The 24431-nt window shown below is 43.0% G+C and overlaps 2 protein-coding genes and 1 long non-coding RNA gene across 24 annotated transcripts in view; 1 reads left to right on the top strand and 2 right to left on the bottom strand.

Moving 5' to 3' along the window:
- Atf2 (activating transcription factor 2) overlaps positions 1 to 270 on the bottom strand; it is a 76169-nt gene extending 75899 nt beyond the window's left edge. For 11 of the 18 annotated variants that reach the window (NM_001284374.1, NM_001284369.1, NM_001284373.1 and 8 more), the window contains exon 1: positions 68 to 232. The gene's annotated coding sequence lies outside the window, so the exon portion shown is untranslated. Of the gene's footprint in view, positions 1 to 67 lie in introns of all 18 variants that reach the window. The other 7 variants (XM_030246872.1, XM_030246855.1, XM_030246840.1 and 4 more) reach the window with 6 other exon arrangements.
- Positions 1 to 6651, top strand: Gm10822. Its single transcript, XR_003953852.1, has 3 exons — positions 1 to 332; positions 504 to 630; positions 6166 to 6651. It is a non-coding gene; the product is annotated as a predicted gene 10822 (long non-coding RNA).
- Positions 6652 to 16039: 9388 nt separating this feature from the next.
- Positions 16040 to 20057, bottom strand: Atp5g3 (ATP synthase, H+ transporting, mitochondrial F0 complex, subunit C3 (subunit 9)). 5 transcript variants are annotated; one of them, XM_030250178.1, is made up of 6 exons: positions 19887 to 20057; positions 18845 to 19431; positions 18548 to 18653; positions 17457 to 17534; positions 16777 to 16970; positions 16040 to 16300 (listed from the first exon to the last, which is right to left on the bottom strand). In XM_030250178.1, the coding sequence occupies exons 3-6, from the start codon at positions 18584 to 18586 to the stop codon at positions 16186 to 16188; spliced, it is 426 nt and encodes a 141-aa protein (XP_030106038.1). In that variant the 5' UTR covers positions 18587 to 18653; positions 18845 to 19431; positions 19887 to 20057; the 3' UTR covers positions 16040 to 16185. The 5 variants fall into 5 exon arrangements, with proteins under 5 accessions (XP_030106038.1, NP_001288651.1, NP_778180.1 ...); NM_001301722.1 differs by lacking the exon at positions 19887 to 20057 and having other exon boundaries at positions 16820 to 16970; positions 18845 to 18919; NM_175015.3 differs by lacking the exon at positions 19887 to 20057 and having other exon boundaries at positions 18845 to 18919.
- Between the last annotated feature and the right edge of the window lie 4374 nt (positions 20058 to 24431).

Genomic DNA, 24431 nt, shown 5'->3' on the forward strand with positions numbered 1-24431 from the left:
ATGTTAGCACCTTCTTCCTCTGCATCCCTACAACCTCCAAGCCCGTGGCCCTTCCACCATTACTCACCTTTCCAGGTCACTAATTCATGGTCCTGCCAGCCACCCGCGAGCCCGGAGGCCGGCCGTGTTTACAAACTAGCCCCGGAGGAGAGGGCTGAATCGCACTTTAAAGGCCACGGGCTCCCACAGGCTTCCGTCCTCTCTCGCGAGATCCGACTGACAAACCTTCTCCCCGCCCCACTCCCGGCATCCCTGCCGCTTTCTTCTTGCGCCCCTCCCCTTCACGCACACGCCCCTTCCTGCTTTCCACCGAGGGAGCGCCCGCGGGTCAGGTGACTCCGTCGTGCCTCGGAAAAAGGGCGGGTCTTCAGGAGGGCGGGGGCGGGGAGGCGGGAACCAAAGAACACTCGGACGCGAGTGATTGGGCGAAAAGCACGAAAGGCGGGAAGCAGGTCCAAAGGGGCGTGGCCAAGGTGCCCAAGGACCGTTGTTTCGGTAACCAGGGAACTGCAGAAAGCTGTGATTGGCAGCCGTCGGGAGGCGGGCACGAGAAGCTGCACCGGATCTGGGGCGCGCGCGCAGGTGGCGGAGGAGCGAGCAGGAGGGCGTGGGCGGTGTGAGAGAAGAAAGGTGAGGTCGGGGAGCCTAAAGGAGCCCAGCCCTGGCGCCGGATGTCTCTGTCGTATTGGTTTCTGACTTCGCTAGGGATATGAGACTATGAAGGGAGAAGCGCTTCTGGACCACTCTCCGTGTACCGAGAAGCCAGAGCTGGAGAGAGAGCTACGCTTAAGGTTTTGGAGAGTCGGGGTTTGCCAGTCATCACCTCCGCCCCCATGTGCACACTGAAGCAAAATAAGTCAGCCCTGCGTAGAAAATAGAAACCTTTTCTTAGAGAGTTCTTTGTTCGGATTTTACTAAGCCAGAACTGGAGCCGATCTTCCCCACCACCCTATGTCAAGTATATGGTATATTACATACGAGTATGTTCAAAGGCAGTGATCAAAAGGAAATACACCGTCTTCCACCCCCATGTCACCATATTTTAAAACAAAGCAACGATCTTTTTCCTAGAGAAAAATTCTTGTAATTATGAGTGTTTCTTTTATCAAATTTCCTTTACTTAGTTAGATATAAAAATACAAATTTCAGGGACCGAAGAGATGTCTCAGCGGTTAACAGTACTGGATGCGAGCCGGGCGTGGTGGCTCACGCCTTTAATCCCAGCACTCGGAAGGCAGAGGCAGACGGATTTCTAAGTTCAAGGCCAGCCTGGTCTACAGAGTGAGTTCCAGGACATCCGCAAGTAACCCTTAAGCCGTCTATAACTCCACTTCCAGGGTACCTGACGTAGAATTAAGAAATTAATTAAAATTATTAATTTCAATAGAATCACTTCATTCATTTAAAGCTTAAGAGATCGGTATTAATTTTTTTATTTTTTTAAATTTTCGAGGCAGGGTTTCTCTGTGTAGCCCTGGCTGACCTGGAACTCACTCTGTAGACCAGGCTGGCCTCGAACTCAGAAATCCGCCTGCCTCTGCCTCCCAAGTGCTGGGATTAAAGGCATGCGCCACCACGTCCGGTTTGGTTAATGTTTTAAGGAGGACTAAAGGACGCCAATGAGAACCCAGCAGAGAAGAGGCATTCTTCCCACAATATTTTCCTTTGCTCTATAAATTGTAGTGCCAAAGAAATGCCTGTTAATGTAGGAAGTAGGTTTCAAAAAAACTAGGGGGCGGGGCGGGGGAAGGAACTGGACAGATGGTTAGGAGTGCTTGCTGATGTTGCAGAGCACCCAAGTTTAGTTTCCTATCACCACATACCTGCTCAGCTGCTCATAAAAGCGGGGTGGGGGTGGGGATCGGACAACCTCTTCCAGCCTCCGTGGGCATGTGGTGCACATTCGTTTATGCAGTCAAACACTCATACACACAAAGTAATGTCCTTAAAATTGGGGGCAAGAAGAAGGACGACTGATTAGTGTAATGACAATGAAAGAGACAGACCTTTACAGACCTTTACAATTCCATAACTGGTTCAGGTGCACTACTCCTAAACATACTTATTCCTACTGAAGATTTTGGTGCTTATTTTAGGGATGTTGGTTGTCCAATAAATATGTACAAGTTGCAAAATGTGATTAAGGCGCCTGTGAAATCTTGCACTGATTTTTAAAAAGCAAGCCTTTTTTTTTAGTATCATGCTTTTCCATTTGTTAAATGCGTATTTCTAATTTAGATTTATGAATACAATTCGTGTCTTTACATAAAATACACCCAATTTCTCCACGCCAAGTGAATCTAAAATTGTAAGTTTGTCTGGAATAGTATCTGAGAGTTAATGAGCCTGCCGTCTAATAATGATGCCTAGCATGAAAGTGAAATTGTAATGTCACTGGACCTTCTAATAGGTTGCTGGCCTGTATACATGTACGTGAGCCAACTCAATCTTCCTTTAAAACTAGCTTAATTACTTGAGAAACCTGAAAGAAACCAGATTATTAACACTGTCGGTTCTGAAGTTAGAAAGAAAGTACCATCTTGTAAACTTAGTAACAGTGCAGTAATGTCAATAGACTTGAACACTAATTATATCAGCAAGGTGTCAGCTGCTCATTACTGGTTGGAAGGCTAACAGACAAGAATATAGGCCTGCCAGATCATAAGTTGCTAGGTCCAGATGACTGTCTCTAAGATGCTGCTTTCCTCCAGCCGACAATATCTAACCCAAGGGGAAAAAAACCTAAAAATGTTAAAGCACTTCAAAAGAACTTTGTCCATTAGAATTGAGTTTTTACATTGCTTTTTCACCATGTATATTAAAACACTTTTTGTTTGTTTCTGTTTTTTACTATGTAGTCCTAACTGTCCTGGAACTTGCTCTGTAGACCTGGTGAGCCTTGAACTAACAGAGATCTGTCTGTCTCTGTCTCTGCCTCTGCTGGGTTATAGGTGTGTGTATACCACCACCAAGACCACCACCATCACCTGGGTAAAAATGGAAATTCTTGTCTCCAGATTGATTTATTTTCATCTCAAGTGACAGTAGCTTTGGCATTAGATTTTCTGCTATCAAGTTATTATCTATATCAAGATATTATCTATATCAAGTTATTATCTATATCAAAATAGTATCTATATCAAGTTATTATCTACACCTGGTACTGTTAGATCTCAAACCCAGCTCTCCTAAGCTAAATGTCTCCAGTCTAGGGGCAGGGCTGCCCTCCCCTATATAATCCAGCCAAAGCCTGTGGCAGGTAGGGACTGAGGGATACTGAAAGAGCATGGTGGCCAGGTCCACTGTAATATGTTACATAGGCACCTCAGTTAGCTCTCTGTCCTAGGTTTGATGCCTAGAAGTACTAGAGGAACATGTGATTCTAAGGAAAATATTTTCAGAATTCTTTTATATAAGCAAGGAATGTGATTTTTTTTCTTTGTTTTGAACTTTCGGTTTTAGCTAACTCTAAAGATGCCTAAAGTGAGAAAAAACAAACAAAGGAGATCTACGTGGAGAGCAGATCCAGTGCAGTGTCCTTACTTAGGCCTGGTGGCAGGCCAGAGGTACACAAAGGCACTCCTTTACCTCTGGGCTATAACAGCCCTTTTACCATAGCTTTCCTACAAATGGAAACAAGCTAAGTGTGGATAATTACTATCTTCAGTTCTGATCTTATGTACCAGCAGCTCTCACTGTTTCCAGCCGAATAAAATGTATGCTTCCCCATTTCCCCTCTCAGATTCCCATCTGCCGTAAAATTCATCTTTGGTTACAAATGCAGGGAACTTCCTGTAGGGCCCTTATTTTCATGGTTTTCTTGTTGCATACATTATCTACCTCATCTCCAAGGAGGGTTAGTCTCCTTTAAGAACTTGATACAGAGGCTGGAGAGAGATGGGTCTATGGGTAAGAGCCATGGCTGCTGTATCGTGAAAAGCAGATTCGCGGCTTGTCAGGTGGCTCAAAAAGGACTGTGGTAACTTCAGCTCCAAGGGATCTGACACTGTTTTTTGGTCTTTAAGAGTCCCTACACACACACACACACACACAAACACAGGCACTCACATGCGTGCACAAACATGAAAATAAAAATATTAAAAGGAATTTGAAGTGAAATGCTAAGTCTGGAAACCTGTATTTCATTTTATTCCATGTGTTATTTTACATTTTTCTTATTTGGTGCATTGATACATAGGGACTGTCTGAAATGTCTTAGTGTCCTTTTGTGTAAATGCCTTACAAGCATCTTTACTGATGAGGGTTACAATATCAATGTATATTTGTCCCTATATGCAAGATACATTTATTAACCAACAATGACTTTTTTATTTTATATGCATCGGTGTTTTGTCCGCATGGATGTCTGTGTGAGGGTGTCAGACTCCTGGAGCTGGAGTTCCAGACCGTTGTGAGCTGCTGTGTGGGTGCAGGGAATGAGTAGCTAGTACTCTTGACTGCTGAGTATCTCTCCACCTCACCCCCACAGCTTTTAGTTTTGGATTTTAGAAATGGGGTTTCACTGTGTAGGTGTGGCTGTCCTGGACTCAGTCTGTAGTCCAGGTCGGCCTCCAGTTCACAGAGATCCAACTCCCCCTAACTCCTGAGTGCTGGAATTAAAGGTGTGTGCCACCACCCGGTAACAATGATTTTTTTTTTTTTTTTTAAAGACAAAAAGGGAGCACAGCTACTGAGCAAAGTAATATCATTTAAGTACAAGAATAGGTTGTTTGGGGCTGGTGAGATGGCTCAGTGGGTAAGAGCACCTGACTGCTCTTCTGAAGGTCCAAAGTTCAAATCCCAGCAACCATATGGTGGCTCACAACCATCTGCAACGAGATCTGACGCCCTCTTCTGGAGTGTCTGAAGACAGCTACAGTGTACTTACATATAATTAATAAATAAATAAATAAATCTTAAAAAAAAAAAAGAATAGGTTGTTTGGGGAACACTCTTATCTATCATAAAAGTGCTCTTTTACTAAATGCTACAAGAGTCAGCTGTTAATGCTTTCAAACTTAACAGCTGTCATGGATGTGCTATTTCAGCCTTGGGATGGGGCTATTTTAATCCCCTAGTCTGTTATTGCTCATTTAAAAGTCTACTAAAAGGTGTATGGACACACATACGCATACATGGGAGGGGGTATTTAACTGATAAAACACCTTTTGTATGTTTAGCTAAGCAAAACAGAATACTCCAGCAGCTCTCGTGTCTGTCTTATACAACTAACTTGAAGCTCATGGAAAAAGCTTCCACATTCTCATGGTATCAACATACATCCTACTAGAGTGGATTAGCTTAGACTTTGCCAGTTGGGCCAAGTGGGATGTGGCTGATGTGATGTAAAAAGTATGGAGAAAGTGGGGGCACGTACACTAGGCCAATGTCTAAGGTGGCACAAAGACAGCATGGCCTCAGATATCCCAGTCTCTTCCATATCGTGGCAGGTCGTCTTTCCCATCCTCTGACGGCCCAGGGGTTTCCTGCACATTGCTGAAGTGTTAATGTTTTAATTACCTCTTAGCATCTGTCTTCACCATAGAGGCTTCTATTCAGAACGTTGTAAGTACAGAGTTGTCCAAGTGAAACCAAATCCTTGGTTTCTTAAAAGAATGGTAGCTAATGTTGTGTGACATTGCGGGGGAAATTAAAAGGCTATGCTTCATCTTCAAATCATAAAAGTTAGCTTGTGAGAGAAGAAAATGGATATTCAGAGCTTTGTTTTTATCCTTGACAACTAGTGTCTCCTCTTGTCTCCATCTGACCTGATAGATGCCATATTCCACCCTCTCAAGTTAGCAATAAAAGTAGATGGGACTATTTTCTAGCATAGAAAACTTGGCCCTGATTCTTGGCAAAAATGTATACTTTCCTTCCCTGAATGACAAAATGTATCTTAGGTAGTTTGTCTCTGGGAAATTTAAATACTGAGGAACAATAATGAATTTTCCAACCATTAAGAGACCTAGCCAACCTTGTGTAGCTGTTTGAGAAAACAATTCCATTACTTGTCCTTAATGGTCCCCCACAAGTCTGTCTGTCTGTTAACCTGAGGCCTACATAATACCAAAGCCATGGATTTCTTAGCCCAGAAACTTAGGGAGGCCTCTTTGTCCCTACTGTCCCACTTAGATTCTTAGACTAATATACTGTTCATTCCAGGGTCCTTCTTACCTTGGACACGACCTGTAGGATCAACTGTCAATCAAATTCTCTAGCTCTTTACATGTAGAGCATCAATGCTTCTCAAGAATGAACATTCTAAGCACTGCTCCTGCCTGAGACTACATCCCTGGAGAAACTCCCTGTGGGCCAAGTGGACCATGCCACGGGTCAGAAGAATTAGTAGAGTTGAGTGAGCTCAAACTCCGTAAACCTCAGAGTTGAGAATGGTAGGAGTGGGGCCAACCCCCTGCCTAACTCTACGTGCCCTGAATCATGATGCCCCACTGAGTACCATGGCAATCAGTCAAGTAGCGTACAGACCTGGAGTTCTCCATGCTAATAAGGTATCTAGGTAGATCCCGAGCGCTCCACCAGTGAGCTTTCCTTTTTGGCCATTCTTTCCCACAAAAGGTATTTAATCCTTGGTTCACCCTGAGTAAGGTGTATGCATTACATCCATCAAATAAAGGTTTGGACAAGCAAGGATGGTCTCTTCTTCAAGGATTCCAGATAAGGCCTTCTCTCTTCCAACCTCTCTGCACACTTGGCAATCACTCAGCATCAAACATGGTTCTACCCCCGTCCCAGGCTCTTCCTTCCCTTCCTGCCTGGCATGTGGATGCTCTGAGGGAAGTATGGGCCGAGGACCCCATTCCCAACTCCAGGTGCTTTACTTGGAAAGCATCAAGGCTTCTCAAGAAAGAACATTCTAGGCACTGCTGCTGGCTGAGACTACAATTCCTGGATAGACAACCAGCAGCGCCTGGGTACACAACAATCAGCCAGACTCTGCTGCTTCCCACCCAGGAAAACACAGACTGGGAGCCCCCATTATGGACTGTGTTGTCTCCCCTACGTGGTGGGCTGGTGGCTCCAAGCACTCTGGCAGCAAGGCAGACACGCAGCCTAGCAACTACCTGATAAGACTCCTGTACGAAAGCATACTGCATAGGTTATGATTTTATGCTTTATTTTTTTAAGACGAGGTCTCTAGTGGTTTGAATGAAAATGGCCTCCATGGGCTCACAGGGAGTAGCATTATTAGAAGGTGTGGTCTTGTTGGAAGAACTATCTCTAGGCGATCGGCTTTCAGGTTTCAGATGCTCAAGCCAGACCAGTGTCATTCTCTTTTCTTGCTGCCTGTTAACCCAGATGTAGAACTCTTAACTACCTTTCCAGCACATTTCTACATACATGCCATCCTGTTTCCTGCCATGATGACAATAGACTAAACTGTGAGCCAACCCCAATTAAATGTGTCCATTACAAGTTGCTATGGTCACGGTGTCTCTTCACAGCCATAGGTGCCCCAACTAAGACACACACTCTCTCTATAGCTCTGGTTGTTCTAGAACTCATTATCTATACTAGACTAGCCTCAGACCTAGATATTTGTCTGTTTCTTCCAAGTGCTGGGATTAAAGGTGTACACTACCAGGCCCATTAAGTTAGATTCTTTTTCCCAATAAAATAAGTGTAGAGATATAGCATGCAATGTAACAAACTCGCTATTTTTATATAATTTCAGAAAGCTTGAGAGTAGCAGATACTTTAGGTATCTCTTGAGAGATGGGAAAATTTGCCAATTCTCTGCTAAATACAAGACTTGAGGGAATAATATTGAGTTGTCCAGAAGCCAAGAGACCCAGCCAATCTTATGTAGCTGCTTAAGGATGCAGTTCTTGGGACTGAAATGCAAGAAATGGAATCACTATGGCTGGAAAGTGCATATTTATGCCACTGTTGAAAATTAGCTGTGGCCAAGGCCTATAGGTTCCCTTGGGAGTCTCTGCCAACATCAGCAGAATGCTAGCTCTTGCTAACAGGAAGAACAAACAAAGGTCTTTGGTTTATGAGTCTCTCTTGATCTTAGGTCAATTTTTTTTTTCAGTATTGAAACTCCCTGGAGGGGAAAAAAAGAGTCTAAGTTACTAAATATCTCAGAGGAGATAACATTTATTTATGAGATTCAGGTGGGAAAAAATATCAGTTTCTGCCAGGCAGCAGATTAGGAAGTATAAACAGATTAATAGTCGAAAGAATGTAACCTAGAGAGATAGGGTTACAAAATTTACAAAACTGAGTTGAACAGCAGACTCAGCCAACCTGTGTACCTCTCTATAGAGTTCTAAGTAAAGTGTAAGTGAAATGGCTACAAAGTTGAAAGTGAAATATTAGAGTATGTTTCTCACTGATATTAAATCTGTGGTTCTCTACATTTTTTTGGTTTGATGTCTTTGAACACCAAATAATACACAACATAAATAAAAGTTTTGAAAAACCTTGTTTCACTATGTATTCAAAGCTCACAGTTCTGCCTGCTTCTACTCATGGGCCTCTCCCTGGCACATTTTCTTTTCTTTCCTTTTTTTTTTTTTTTTTTTTTTTGTTTTTTTTATTTTTTGTTTTTCAAGACAGGGTTTCTCTGTGTAGCCCTGGCTGTCCTGGAACTCACTCTGTAGACCAGGCTGACCTCGAACTCAAAAATCCACCTGTCTCTGCCTCCCAAGTGCTGGGACTAAAGGTGTGCGCCACCACTGCCCAGCCCCTGGCACATTTTCATGATTGTAAGTTATTGTGCCATGATTAATTAGAGGCAGGAGGATTCTTACATCTGCTCCTGTGGTGTCAGTTGTGACATATTTTGAAGTATATAATGAAAACTTGGTCTCATGGGGTAGGTGAAAAGGGACACAGACTTTGAGCCCCAGAGGTCATCAGATCAGACCATTCTTGGAGCATCAGTGGGCTAGGAATACATTCCAGTGAAGGGAGAAAAATATCTTCACTGAATGAGTTGACAATGTTGAAAGCTATGAAGTCTGAGTCATTGCATGAAGAATTACAGTACTGCAACATAGTGCTACTTGAAGTTTCACATGTCAGTGACATGCATTCATAGCTGAATTTAGCACTACAAATTTTGGGAGTACTTTTTGTGTATATCTGTTGTGCTGGGAGCCATGGCCTCAGCCATGGCCTTGTGGAAATTTTCTAGCTTACATAAACAGCCCTGAGAGAACATTCATGGTCATAACAGAAAGAATATTTGTGGGTAGAGAGGGCACTGTGACCATTGGTTCCAAGAACGGAAGATTGCCACCTGACCTTCAGAGAGCCCCCGGGCTCTTCCCCCTCTTTTGAAGCCTCCTCTTTCTTACATTGCCATCCCAGAATAAAATTTTTCAGGAAACTTTCTTGCTCTCATTCTTTGTGTTTCTTGTCCCTCCACTCTCTCTCCCTTGCCCTAGGTCCTTGCTGATTGTCCCTGCAAGTCGAGGCAGAAGTGATTCTATGCTTTTCTTCTTTCACTGTGTGTGTATGTAGGACAGAGGTTGGTGTCAGGTGTTTTTCTCTGTCACTCTGTATCCAGGTCCTTGCCCAGTTTTCTCTCCACATTCTCACCCACTCAACATCTTTTGTTTCTCTTTAAAAAACAAGAAAAATAAGAAACATACCCCCACCCAAAAGTGGAAACCCAAATACACAAGTTAAAAACCAATAAGATTTAAAAATGCCCAAACAAAGCAGTATAAGACAAATAGTGTATGAAAACATCATTGAGTTAGTTTGTGTTGAACTGGGTGGGCATGGGGCCTATCCTGAAGTGTGGTTAACATACCCAGTATATTTATGATAGACCACAACTACAAGCTGAATAAACCCTTTTCTCTCCAAGTTGCTTTTGGTCATTAATTCTTTTTTAAAAAAAGCTTTATTTATTATTATATGTAAGTACACTGTAGCTGTCTTCAGATGCACCAGAAGAGGACATCAGATCTCATTATGGGTGGTTGTGAGCCACCATGTGGTTGCTGGGATTTGAACTCGGGACCTTCAGAAGAGCAGTCGGTGCTCTTAACCACTGAGCCATCTCGCCAGCCCTTGGCCATGGTTTTTATCACAGCAATAGAAACCAGACTAGAACCAGTAGCTGCAATGCTTGCTGTGTCCTTGTGGGTACACAGCAAGCATTTCACCCACTGAACTATCTACATAGCCAGAAACCACAATTTTGTCAACTCTAAATCATCTCTTAAGTTCTAAGCTCTAAATTGCTTGGTCAGCCTGTAGCTCTTACTGAAATGGTTTTTCAATGTTACTGAAGCCAAAGGCTTTTGAGCTGTTGTAGTTTTTCTCCCTCATTGTCTTCCATTGTTCCTTACCTTGTTCAGTTTTACAGGTCATTCAATTAAAAAACATATTTATTCACTTTCTTTCCACAGCTTCCTTGACTTTAAAAAAATATTTATTTTCTTTACTGTGCATTAGTGTTTTACCTGCATATATGCCTATGTGAGAGTGTTGCATCCCCTGGAACTGGAGTTACAGTTTTGAGCTGCCATGTCAGTGCTGGGAATTGAACCCAGGTCCAGAAGCACAGCCAGTGCTTTTAACTGCTGACTTTTTGTTATTTCTTTTGCCAGTGACCACCTTCTCTGCTCTTCATAACAGTTAACATGATTCTTAACACTGTTGCAGTTCACAAAACTAGGGTAATTAAGTTTGTTAGAAATTTGTTACCAACCTCTGTAGTTATCTTCATGGAGTAGGTTCTGCTACTGTGATGGTTTTTATATCCTTGGACCAGGGAGTGGCACCATCTGAAGGTGTGGCCTTGTTGGAATAGGTGTGACCTGGTTGGAATGGGTGTGGGTATAAGATCCTCACCCTAGTTGCCTGGAAGTCAGTCTTCCACTAGCAGCCTTTGGGTGAAGACATAGAACTCTCAGCTCCTCCTGCGCCATGCCTGCCTGGATACTGCCATGCGCCCACCTTGATGATAATGGACTGAACCTCTGAACCTGTAAGCCAGCTCCAATTAAACGTTGCTTTTTATAAGACTTGCCTTGGTCATGTTGTCTGTTCACAGCAGTAAAACCCTAACTAAGACAGCTACTTAAAAAAATGGTGGGTGTAATGGCACATGCCTTTAATCCCAGCATTTGGGAGGCAGAGGCAGGCAGATCTCTGTGAGTTCAAGGCCAGCCTGGTGGACCTAATAAGTTCCAGGCCTGCCAGAGCTACACATTCTCTCTCTCTCCCTCTCTCCCTCTCTCTCTCTCTCTCTCTCTCTCTCTCTCTCTCTCTCTGTGTGTGTGTATGTGTCTCTGTGCACTTGAGTTCAGTACCCGTAGAGACCAGAAGAGGGCAGGTGTTGGAGCCTCTGGATGTAAGTAAGAAGCAGTTGTGAGCAGACTCAAGTGGAAACTGGGAATTGTACTTAGGTCTCCTCTGAAAGAGCAATAAATTCCCCCTTCCCCTACCTCCCTGCCCCCAGAAAACAAGATGCTTTCAATATTTCTCAATAAAAAATAAAACCTCAGGCTGGAGAGATGGCTCAGCGGTTAAGAGTACTGACTGCTCTTCCAGAGGTCCTGAGTTCAATTCCCAGCAACCACATGGTGGCTCACAACCATCTGTAATGGAATTCAATGCCCTCTTCTGGGGTATCTGGAAATAGCTACAGTGTACTCATATATATAATAAATCTTAAAAATTATTTTAAAAAAGCTGTGGCAGTGTATGCACACACAAAATTAAGACAAAACAAAAACAAACCTCTATTTAAAACCATGGTTCTCCACCTTCCTAATGCTACGACCCTTTAATCGTAGCATGTTATGGTAACCACAACCATAAAATTATTTTCGTTGCTATTTCATAACAGTAATTTTCTACTGTTATGAGTCATAATATAAATATCTGATATTCAGAATATCTGATCTGTGACCTCTATTAAGGGGCTGTTGAAACCTTAGAAAGGGGTCACAACTGACATTTAAGAACCACTAATCTAAAGTATGAAAAAGTATTCACTAGCTAGTGTCCAGTTATTTTATTATTGAATGAGTTCTGTAATAAAAGTCTTAGAAATTTCAATTCTACCATCCCCTTTCTGTATTAAAAATTTTTTTGTTTGACTAAAAGCTGTTTTTTTTTTCCCTTTTTTAGTCAAAGTTGACCTGGAATCCCTAGAGATCCACCTGCCTGTCTCCCAGGTGCTGAAATGAAGTGTGTGTCATTTATAAATGCTTAGCCCTTCATTTGCAGTTTTCCTGTATGTAAAATATGTTTTACACATTAAATATCTTTCCACATTCTCTTTGGACAAATCACTACTGGCTTCTAATTCAAGTCATAATGAGCTAACTTTTGGAGAGAATTTTGACAGGCACTGAATGCTGTTTAGGAGAAGTCAAGAGAAGCTCAGGTGAACAAAGACCAAGTGTGATGGTTTGTATGTGCTTGGCTCAGGGAGTGGCACTGTTGAGAGGTGTGGCCTTGTTGGAGTAGGTGTGGCCTTGTTGGAGTAGGTGTGGCCTTGTGGTGTGAGTTTTAATACCCTTGTCCTAGCTGCCTGGGAGTGAGTATTCTGCTAGCAGCTTTCAGATGAAGTTGTAGAACTCTCAGCTCCTCTTGCACCATGCCTGCCTGGATGTTGCCATGTTCCTGCCTTGATGATACTGGACTGAACATCTGAACCTGTAAGCCAGCCTCAATTAAATGTTGTCCTTATAAGGATTGCCTTGGGACTGGAGAGATGGCTCAGCAGTTAAGAGCACTGACTGCTCTTCCAGAGGTCCTGAATTCAATTCTAGCAACCACATGGTGGTTCACAACCATCTTTAATGGGATCCAATGCCCTCTTCTGGTGTGTCTGAAGATAGTGACAGTGTACTCACATATACAAAATAAACCTTAAAAAAAAAAAAGGGCTGGGCAGTGGTGGCACACACCTTTAGTCCCAGCACTTGGGAGGCAGAGGCAGGTGGATTTCTTGAGTTCAAGGCCAGCCTGGTCTACAGAGTGAGTTCCAGGACAGCCAGGGCTACACAGAGAAACCCTGTTGGGGGTGGGGTGGGGGGAGGATTGCCTTGGTCATTGTCTCTGTTCACAGCAATAAAACCCTAACTAAGACACCAAGGAAGATGTCATGAAATTAAATCCTACAATTATTGCAAATGAGATTCAACATCATTTTCTCAAATAATGTGCTTTATTCTACTCTCTACTCCACCTTAACAATCCTATCCCTGTAGACAAATCTCAATTAGTCATGAGAATGAAGACATCAAAAACGCAAGTGGGTTTTCTTAGTGTCCTTATTTATAGCAGTCACTGTAGCAGTTCTCCCAAGAGAACTGACTGTGGAGCCAGTTGTTGGCTGAGCCACACATTCTGAACTGAGCCACTTCTCAGACCCTGCACTCTGACCTTGTATTCACAGCTTTTAGGCACACTGCATTGGTCCTCTCTATACAGGACCAAGTCTACTTCTAAGATTCTCATATTTAAAATTATACAAAAATCAAAATTCTTTATTTCCCCAAATTAATTTCTCTTTGGCATCCTGGACATAATCATATTGAAAACCCTAGCATGGGTTCTGAAACCCAGGGAGTTATGAACTCAGATCTGGGTACTACCAAACAATGGCCAAATAATTTGGGAAATGAACTGATTTTTCCTAATTTTGCAGGCTTGTTTTGAGTATTGACAGTATATGTGTGAAGCCTTTCTTCTCAGGAGTAGTAGGGAATAGACACCCTTGTCTTTTCTGACTGGCCCTAGAGATCTAGGCAGGTCCCAATACTTTTAGAGATTCCTTTCTTTTCTCTCTTTCTTTCTTCCTTCCTTCCTTTCTTTTTTTTTTTTTTTTCTTTCTTCCTTTCTTTTCCTTTTTAAGATTTATTCATTTATTTTATGCATGAGTACACCACCATTGCTCTCTTCAGACACACCAGAAGAGGGCACCAGACCCCATTATGGATGGTTGGGAGCCACCATGTGGTTGCTGGGAATTGAACTCAGGTCCTTCAGAAGAGCAGTCAGTGCTCTTAACCGCTGAGTCATCTCTCCAGCCCTGAAATTTTCTTTTTAAGAATTATTTTTAAAATTAAAAAAAATTAGGGCTGGAGAGATGGCTGGGCTGGAGAGATGGCTCAGAGGTTAAGAGCACTGACTGCTCTTCTGAAGGTCCTGAGTTCAAATCCCAGCAACCACATGGTGGCTCACAACCATCAGTAATGAAATCTGATTCCCTCTTCTGGAGTGTGTGAGGACAGCTACAGTGTACTTACATATAATAAATAAAGTCACCCAAGTGAAAAAAAAAATTAATCTTATGTGTATGTACTTTTGCCTGTGTGTATATGTGCACCACATGTGTGCCTGGTGTGGGCAAAAGTCAGAAGAGGACTCAAATCTCCTGGAGCTAGAGCTACAGATGGTTGTGAGCACCCAACTGAGGCTGGGAATAGTGCTCCAGTCCTCTGCAACAGTAGTAAGTGCTCTCATCCACAAAGCCATCTCTCCAGTCCTGTGAAGTTCCTTTATAATTATCGTGGCCACCATCCTAGACTAAGGCCTCTGTGTCTAACAGTTTCCTTGGGGACTGCAACATTCCATCCTGTAGGGAAGTTTCTTAAGCATGAAGGTAAACTCACAAGCTGCAGTGTGCTCTAGGTTTCTAGATTTGTGAGCTGTCATGGGTGCCAGAGTGGGCTTTGGTGATGCGGCTGCCTTTGAGACATCTCTGCTACAGTAACCCCTCACTCATATACGTGTAAATAATCCCAATAAAACTCATTGGTTCAACTTAGGGTTTGGTAGTATCCATACTTGTTTTGCCATGGGTCCCTTACCTGCCATTTCCCCAGGAAATTTCTTGCCACACAACATCCTATTTATCACTAGAAGATCTGCTGTGGTAGCCACTGGTACTGCTGACTTCAAGCCATTCCACACTGGTCTTTTTCTGACCATTCTGGAACTCTAAACTAAGCTGGCCTTCAACTCAGAGATCCAGAGGCCTCTCCCTCCCAGACTAAAGACACGCACAAGCACCAGACCACCTTGGTCTCCTTAAATAATTCTAAACATAGCTCCAAGGGGTTTTGTTTTTGTTTTTTCGAGACAGGGTTTCTCTAGCCCTAGCTGTCCTAGAACTCACTTTGTAGACCAGGCTGGCCTCGAGCTCAGAAATCCGCTTGCCTCTGCCTCCCAAGTGCTGGGATTAAAGGCGTGGGCCACCATGCCCCGCTGTCTGTGATCACATGATAAAACTCATTTATCTGCTAATTTGTGCATTTGTGTGCCAGCCTACCTTTCACCTGTAGCTCACACTGTTTCCTGGCAATGTTTCATGTGCCAGTGCTCTTCTGTTTTTAAGTCTGCAGTTGAGCCACTCACTAGGTGGTCCTCTTGCTACTCAAGGTTTAGCATAAGGTGGAGACAAGCAGTGTTCTCAAGTGATCTCTTCCCTGGAAAATGACTCCCAGCCCTTCCAAACATCTCTGTATGCTTACTCATAACAGTAGGAAACTCACCTACTGGTTTTCTTTCTTTTTTTTCTTATTTTTGGTTTTCGAGACAGGGTTTCTCTATGTAGCCCTGGCTGTCCTGGAACTCACTGTGTAGACTTTGTAGACCAGGCTGGCCTCGAACTCAGAAATCCGCCTGCCTCTGCTTCCCAAGTGCTGGGATTAAAGGCGTGCGCCACCATGCCTGGTTTATGGTAACCATGTAATGAGATGGTTTTGTGCATTTATAACCTTGTTCAAGCACCAATCACCCAAAATGAAACTCCACAACTAACAGTCAGTCACCCACAGTTCCATGCTCCTAGAGTTCCCAATAACTTCTAATTGGCCTAGTCTCTACAAAGTTACCTATTTTATACAAACAAAATCACACTATGGGTCTTTTGCTTGGTCTACTTCACTAAGTGTTTTTCAATGTTTCATATTCATCACTTTTTCAAAACCAGGGTAACTGCTGTACCTTCCTCTGACTTGGACAACCACCTACCTCAACAGATCATCTTTATGATGATCCACACTTATATAAGTACAAATCACAGCAAGAATTAAAGTTTTCATCTTTAATGAAATGACTGTGGAAATAACATATATTTCCATGACACCAGTACTACAGTCTTCGGAGTCACAGCAAGATACACAGAATTACATCCGTAATTACTATGAATGCCAACATTTCAGGCAGTAATTTCTGTTACATGGCAAACAAGATCAAGAACGCAACCATCAAACAAAAGAGACCCATAGCTTCAGACAAGGCAAATCCCAGGATAGCATATGAGAACAGCTGCTGCTTCAGTGAAGGGTTTCTAAAAGAGACACAACACAGATGACTGTTACTGTGAAGCAACGTTGATGTCAGCACATTGGGTAAATGGTAGAGTCAGATATCTAGTATGGGGATCTTTGCAAGTCTCATGGGGGTGCTATCTCCTATACCACTTTGCTTTTGTCTCTCAGAGTATTTTACCCACTCCTAATCATGTGGCATAAAGTCAGGGAGCTATCTTCGTATGCAAATATAAATCCTCAGTTTACACCACCTTGAGGGGTCCTGACATTTGTGATCTCCTTGACTCTCCTGACTGGTTGGAGTTATAGGCGTGTTCCCTAGCCCCTAGCTCTATCCTCACTTATTTAAGTGACCAGTGCACACACAGCTCAGAATATAATGCAAGACACAGCAGACACTTCATTCAAAAGGGCTACCATTATTTCATCATTTCCCTCTTTCCACGTCTACTTTCCCACTGAGTCTTCACCTTACTCTGACAGACATGATTACCTGGCATAACCAATGATAAGACTGCCAAAGACTGTTCCAATACCAGCACCAGAACCAGCAACTCCTACTGTTGCAGCACCTGCACCAATGAATTTGGCAGCAGTATCAATGTCTCTGCTGATTACACTGGTCTGAAACTCCCTTCGGATCAGCTGACACACACCATTCTGGGCCCCATTAAAAACTGTAGAGCCCTGGGAAGAGGAAATAAGGCAAAGGTCAATTCAGTAATCACATTGATTTTAACTACTATAGTGCCAAAACCAGTAACTTCTTTATACTATAGCTTGGTATGAATAAATAATTGTATGGCTCAAGGAAAAAGAAAACCAAGAGCTTGATATAATTCTTATCTCGTATAAGATAGTTAACAAGACCTATACCTCTTAGGATTTTTAAAAGTATAAAACAGAATAATGAATATGCTTTTCAACAAAGCAGGCTTTTTTGGATAACCGTGGCTATTTTAAACACAGATAACTCAAAACTATAAATACAGCCTAAAATATTTATTTGCTAATTCAGAAGGTTGTGCTGGCCAAAAGTTCCTCTCAGTGGCTCACCTTCTATGTATTATTTAATAAAACTGGAAAGAAACCACCCATTAATACACCCCTTCATGATAACAACTCTGTAAGACTTATTGACAGTGTTTCCTAATTTCTGTTATTAATACTCACCTCTCCAGTCCTAGTCTCTGGCCGAGATAACACTGATGCAGAAATTGGTCTATATGCAACTCTGGATCCAGCTCGGATCTATTAATGGAAGGAAAAGAAAGAATTTCAAGTACTAAAGAGTACACATTAGTCTTCAGTGACCTCTTGTGCAACTTTAAACTCTAAAGGAGAAAGCAGAAGAGAACGAACAGATTTATTATCTCTGCAATTAGCATGGCCTTTGGTCATTGTGCATACACAAAGCCAACCTAAAATTTTATGCTAATGAACCATGGAATGTTCTATTTAATCTATCTGTAAACAAAAATCCTAAGACCAATTAGTTACCAAGTGACTGAGTGTTGTGGAAGTTTCAGTAACTGTAGTGCTGTAAATTCAAGTAAGTTATGTGGGCTCATAAGGGTGTCGCTATGATTTTGATCATTTACAACAGTCCAGCAGCTAATGAAGCTCCTACAATTTTCAAAGGATTCCTAAATACCCACTAATTCTAAATTTACTATAGAGTTAAGCATTTTGATGTCAGCTTAACAGCCGTTGCAATACTCTCACTATAAGGACATCTGGCAGTCTGGCTTCTCTGCCCTTGAGTGTCCACGGACACTAAGGTCACAGAAAATCCCTCCAGAACCAGGACCCGATTCTCTAGCACAAATCTTTTAGATTCAGACTTCACTTAAAGCCTCCAAAAAAGCAAGCTTCGGGGCTCCCCAACACCTTTCTCCGCCCACACAAGGAAGCAAAGTCCCTCCCTCTGCAGCGGCGAGTTTGACCTACAGACGCGCACGGGAAACGCTGTGCAGGCAACTAGGCCTCAGCTGCCCCTTCCTGACTTCTCAGCACCCCGACCTTCGCGTCGACCCCAACTCCATAGGGACCGGGCGGTGGGGGAGGGGCGCGCTCCACGAGCAAGGAGGCTGTGACCTACGCCCAGAAGGCCTGTCAGCTAGGCCTCGGGGGGGACACATGGCCGGGAACTGTCTGCGGGCCCCAGGGTTGGGAGGGAGGGAGGGAGGAGAGGACATCGGGGCAAGGGTGAAGGAGAGCCGGTCCCTCGGCGTGAATGCTGGGCCGAGGCCCGGGTTACGCACCAGAGCGGGGGTGCGGGCGAGCTTGGCGCAGGCGAACATCTTTCTTCCTGGCGGCGCGGCGTGGATCTAGGTGACAGGCGACGTGGGCTCCTCTCCCGCTTCCTCTCTGCGGAGCGAAAAGAGGCTTAAGGTCAAGTGTCCCCCCCAGGGGCCTGTCCTTGCCACCCCGGCCCCGAGGGGCCCCGCGCAGGCGGTCAGCGTGGCCGCGTGCCCGGGAAGCGCAAGCCCGGTGGACAGGGCCGGGAGACCCGCTCCGCCCCGGCCCGGGCCCCGCGCCCTCCGTTTACCTTCGCTTACCTCCCGAGGCGGCGGCAGTGGCGGCGGCAGAGGTCGAAGCAGTGGGGCTGGGCGCGCAAGCGCGGTGCGGCTCTTATCCGCGCCGCAGCACCCGGATGGAGAAGGCGGGGGAAGACGCTCAAGGTCACTTTGTAACAACTTTATTGGTAACTCTCAGAGGAGGACAATGACAGGCCCCCTCCGTGACCGGCTGGCGGCCAGTGAAATGAAAAGCACACTGAAGACGACTCTTGGCTTTGTTAGTGTTACTAACGGTGCAGATAATTTTTAGTTGTTGTCGCTATCGCAGACTGAGCCTCGCTCCTTGCACGTGCCAGGCAGGGGTTCTCCCAGGGAGCTACAAGCCGACCCTGATTTGGCTTTTATTTCAAACAGGGTGAGTTGCTCAGGCAGGCCTTGAGCTCAGTATGTAAGTTAGGGAGAACCTTGATCGTCCACTTTCACCCTTCCAAGTAGTTAGCTTCTTCATAACCAACTCCAGCGGGATTATTTCTTTGTAAGACTCTAAAACAGGGTTTTTTGTTTGTTTGTTTGTTTGCTTTTGTTTAAGACGACAAATCTTTTCTCAGAAGACCTACCTAGAAGTCCTGGGAAGAACAAATGACGGTTCAAGAGCTTTGCAACTCTGTAGACTAGGCTAGCCTTCAACTCACAGAAATCCTCCTGCCTCTGTTTTCCAAGTGCTGACATTAAAGCCATGTACCACTGTGTTCTGCTGCCTTCCACCATTATAACTGGGAGAATTAAGAGATAATAATGTATCATCATTTCGGACTAAAAAAGTGCCTGAATAGTTTTCAAAATCTATTCAGCACCCAGTTCTGATAACTTTGAACAAACCAGATGGATGCAGAAATGTCTCAGATAAATGGCTGTAGTTCAACGTCTGGTCTTCTTATTGATTTTTTTAAAATAGTTTTTTTGAGATAATATAATCTCATAGGTTCTCCCCTGTTTTAGGGTTTTAATGCTGTGAAGAGACACCACGACTACCGCAACTCTTAGAAACAAACAAACAAACATTTAATTGGGGCTGGCTTACAGTTTCAGAGGTTTAGTCCATTTTCAGCATGGCAGGAAGCATGGCAGTGTTCAGGCAGACACGGTGCTGGAGACAGAGCTGAGAATAGCTGAAGGAAGAAGGCAGGCAGCCAGAAGAGACCACTGTTAGCCATTATGCTTGCCTTATGCTTCTGAAACCTCAAAGCCTGCACCCCCCCCCCCCCCAGTTACACACTTCCTCCAACAAGGCCACACCTCCTAACGGTGCCATTCCCTATGGACCCGTGGGGGCCAATTTTTTATTCAAACACCACTCCCTCCCATTTCCTCCCCCCTCCTCCTCCTAGACACTTCTTGACTTTTCAAATCTGAGGCCTCTTTTTCTTTAGTTTTATATACATATTTAGTTGTATGTATATATGATATGTTTTTAGATATAAAATTATAACTTGCTCAGTCTGTTTGTTTTAACCATAGCATTTTCTCCAGCCTCAGAAAATCACCATTGTTTTTGTTTTGAACTTGACTATTCTAGATCCTTCATCTAAGTCCTGCATTATTTGTCTCATTGTAACTAGCTGCTGTTTCTTTTAGTTCATTACATTTATTTATTTATTCTGTGCATATGTGAGGGCAGACAGATGTGTGTATAGGTGCATATGCCACAGTGTGCATGCAAAGGTCAGAGAACAGATTGAGGGAGCCAGGGCTCTGTCCTCACCATGCGGATTCCAGGGATTGAATTCAGGTCGACAGGTGTAGGGCCAAGCAAGCACCTTGACCCACTGAGGCATCTCACAGCATACTCCTGCTTTTCTTTTTTTATTATTTCTTTAATGTATATGAACACACTGTAGCTGATTTCAGATATACCATGTGGTTGCTGGGAGTTGAACTCAGGGCCTCTGGAAGAGCAGACAGTGGTGCTCTTAACCCTCCAGCCCCATTTCTTGGTTATTTTTGAGACAGGATTTCTCTCTCTCTCTCTCTCTCTCTCTCTCTCTCTCTCTCTCTCTCTCTGTGTGTGTGTGTGTGTGTGTGTAGGCTTGGCTGTCCTAGAACTCACTTTGTAGACTAGGTTGGCCTCAAACTCACAGAGATCCTCCCGCCTCTGCCTCCCAGGTGTGGGGATCAAAGTTTTGTGCCTCCACAGCTAGACAGTTGCCCTTTTCTTAAGGTCAAGTTTTGGATTTTGAGATTGGATCTAGTCATACAGTCCATGCTGGCTTGGAACTTTGTATTCTCCTGCTTCAGTCTTGAGAGTCCTGGGTCACAGCACCTAGTTAAAGACTGATGTCTTTCACACAGCAGATGTTTTTATTGTTTATCCAGGTTGAGACATGTGTCAGAATATTTTTCTTTTCTAAGGCTGGATAATGTCCATATGTATGTATGTATGTATGTATGTATGTATAGATGCATGCATCACACATGGATTAACCATTCACTGGTGAAGGACACTTGGGCTGCTACTACTCTTTGGCTATTGTGAATAATGCTACTATGATCATAGTTGTAACAATACATCTGAGTCCCCACCTTGAATTATTTTGGATACATAGCACAAAATACTGGATCATATAATAATTATATTTTAAAAGGACATGCTGTCTTTCACAGTGGCTATACCATTGTATATTTCTAAAGTAAATACAAGGTTTCCAGTTCCTCCATATTCTTACCACCATGCACGCTCACTCCTGCTTTTTCTCTACTCTCTTTTCTTTTCTCTTCTCTCCCTTTCTCTCTTCCCTTTTCTATCTCTGTCTTTCTCCTTCTCCTTCTCTCTCCTCTTTCCCTCCCTTCCTTCCTTTCTTCCTGACAGGGTCTAATGTATCCCCATCTGGCCTGAAACTTGCTCTGTAGCCAAGGGTTACTGCGAACTGCTAGTTATTCATAAAGGAGACAGTATGTTGGAGGGAACAAGAACAGAAACTAAACTTGGTTATTGTTGTTGTTGGCACAGGGTCTCCACATAGTTCTGGCTATCTTGGAACTCACTATGGAGACCACAGCTGGTCTCACAGGTGTTCATCTGCCTTTGCCTCTTTTTTTTTTTTTTTTTGGTAAGATTTATTTATTTTTATTATATGTAAGTACACTGTAGCTGTCTTCAGACACTCCAGAAGAGGGAGTAAGATCTCGTTACGGATGGTTGTGAGCCACCATGTGGTTGCTGGGATTTGAACTTCGGACCTTCGGAAGAGCAGTCGGGTGCTCATACCCACTGAGCCATCTCACCAGCCCCTGCCTTTGCCTCTTAAATGCTGAGATTAAAGTCATTGGTCACCATGCCCAGCTCCAGAAAATAGACTTTATGAATACTGCTCTGTAGATATGAATTTGGAACCATAGAAATCACTTACAAAGTTAATGTTTTGAAAATCCCTAGAAATTGAAAATATGCAGAATGAATGAATTTAGTTATATCTACTTGGTAGTCCCAACTACACAGGATAAATGCGGAGTTTTAATACAGGCCTAAGAAGCCAGCTCCTGTTCAGTCCGTTCTTGCACACTGGCTTCCTTGATTTTCAAAAGTGCTAAGAACACTGCACTCCAGAGAGCTGCTTTATTGTTGCCGTTTCTTTTGTTTGGAATAAGTTTTCTTCTGATAGCTGCTTAGCTCTTCTTTCCGTATTACTCAGGTCTTTGGTCAATTGTTATGTCTTAGGACTTCCTGGATCCCTTACATACATTTCTTTCTTTCTCTTTCTTTCTTTCTTTCTTTCTTTCTTTCTTTCTTTCTTTCTTTCTTTCTTTCTCTTTCTCTTTCTCTCTCTCTCTCTCTCTCTCTCTTTCTTTCTGTTTTGGGAGAGGAGTGTTTCAAGACAGGATCTCTCTCTTTCTTTCTTTCTTTCTTTCTTTCTTTCTTTCTTTCTTTCTGTTTTGGGAGAGGAGTGTTTCAAGACAGGATCTCTCTCTCTCTCTCTCTCTCTCTCTCTCTCTCTCTCTCTTTCTCTTGATTTATTTATTTATTATGCATAAGTACACTGTAGCTATCTTCAGACACTCCAGAAGAGGGCATCAGATCTTGTTATGGATGGTTGTGAGCCACCATGTGGTTGCTGGGATTTATACTCAGGACCTTCGGAAGAGCAGTTGGTGCTCTTGACAGCTGAACCATCTCTCCAGCCCCAAGGTTTCTCTTTGTAGCCCTGGCTGTCCTGAAACTCACTATATAGATCAGGTTGGCCTTGAACTCAGAGGTCTGCCTTCTTCTGCTTCCTGAGTGTTTTTACCACCAATGCCTGGTTGTCTTTTTTCATCTTAAAACATGTTTATTTTGTATTTATTTTAATTTAAAAATACTTATTTTTATTTATTATGTACAAGTGTTTTGCATGTGTGTGTGTGTGTGTGTGTGTGTGTGTGTGTGTGTGTGTATACTTAGTGGCAAAGGAGGTCAGAAAAGAATATCAACCCCCCCTGGAACTGGATGGTAATGAGACATCATGTGGGCACTGGGAATGAAACGTGGGTCTTCTGTAAGAACAGCAAATGCACAAACTTAGCCACTGAGCTTTCTTTTTGTTTTTACTTTTATTAATGTGTCTGTCTGTATGCCTGGGTGAATTTCTGCTGTGTGTGAAGGTACTCGTGGAAGTCATTGTAGGGTATTGGATGCCTTGGAGCTGGAGTTACAGGTGGCGGTAAGCCGCTGACATGCGCGCTCGGAAGAGCAGGAGCCGCTGACAGGCGCCCTGGGAAGAGCAGGAGGCACTTCAGAGCTCCCGTTCTTCTCTACAGATCCTCTTTCTTCATCTTCATTTATTGCTTGCTTTTTTGGTTCTCACAGAGCATGGGTCCCCAAGAGATTTTGTTGTGCTTATTGCTGTATCCACAGTTAAAAAACAAAAATGCTTGGCTTACTAATCCATTAATTAATTTGAGCAGTCAGCAAATTATTGAGCAATAAGGTTGAGGAATACAGAAATTGTTTATCTTTTATTTTCATCTGTCTGTATTATTTGATATATAGTAAAATGGACAGCTTAAAAATGTAAAAATCAGTGTGTTAGGAATTTTTCAATAATTCACAGTGATCAATAACATATTATATTCTCTATTGTGTTTACATTAATAGAAACAAAGGTTAGCGTGATGAAATAAATACTAAATTTCAGGTCTTAGTGATGGACTTGGATATACTTTAGGCAGTAGCCCTACTCAATATTCTTTAACTTATATTCAAACTCCTAATAATGTATATAGGAGTAAGCTATCTGTGTTTGAAAATATCATGTGTCTGTTTGCATGGCTTCTTTATGTTGGTTAGAAGTATTTTGTACACAGGGAGGTTTTACATAAATTTCAACGGGTTTGTATTCTATTTTATTTTATTTTAGTTTTTTGAAAACCAACTGTTAGTGTAAGTTCCCATTCTTCCTTGAAAAATCAAGACCATTTTTTTTTAAAAGAAGACTTGGATATTTAACATATACTTAAGGTATGAGAATTTTTATAGCACTAACAAAATATCTGAGAGAGTCATTTCTTCTTTTTTAATTAAAAATATTTTCAAATAGGGTGTGTGTGTGCATGTGCATGTGAATGTATGGTGGGAGGGTGTCTGATGAGGCTC

This window comes from Mus musculus, chromosome 2 (genome assembly GCF_000001635.26).
Source record: "Mus musculus strain C57BL/6J chromosome 2, GRCm38.p6 C57BL/6J".
NCBI lineage: Eukaryota > Metazoa > Chordata > Mammalia > Rodentia > Muridae > Mus > Mus musculus.

What these genes read in the sequence shown, in the direction of transcription:
- Atp5g3 (XM_030250178.1), bottom strand. Translation starts at nt 18,586, where the DNA reads ATGTTCGCCTGCGCCAAGCTCGCCCGCACCCCCGCTCTG. An exon ending in TCGCCCGCACCCCCGCTCTG is followed by an intron (nt 17,535 to 18,547) that starts GTGCGTAACCCG and finishes TTCCATTAATAG; the next exon opens with ATCCGAGCTGGATCCAGAGT. An exon ending in CTTATCATTGGTTATGCCAG is followed by an intron (nt 16,301 to 16,776) that starts GTAATCATGTCT and finishes TGTCTCTTTTAG; the next exon opens with AAACCCTTCACTGAAGCAGC.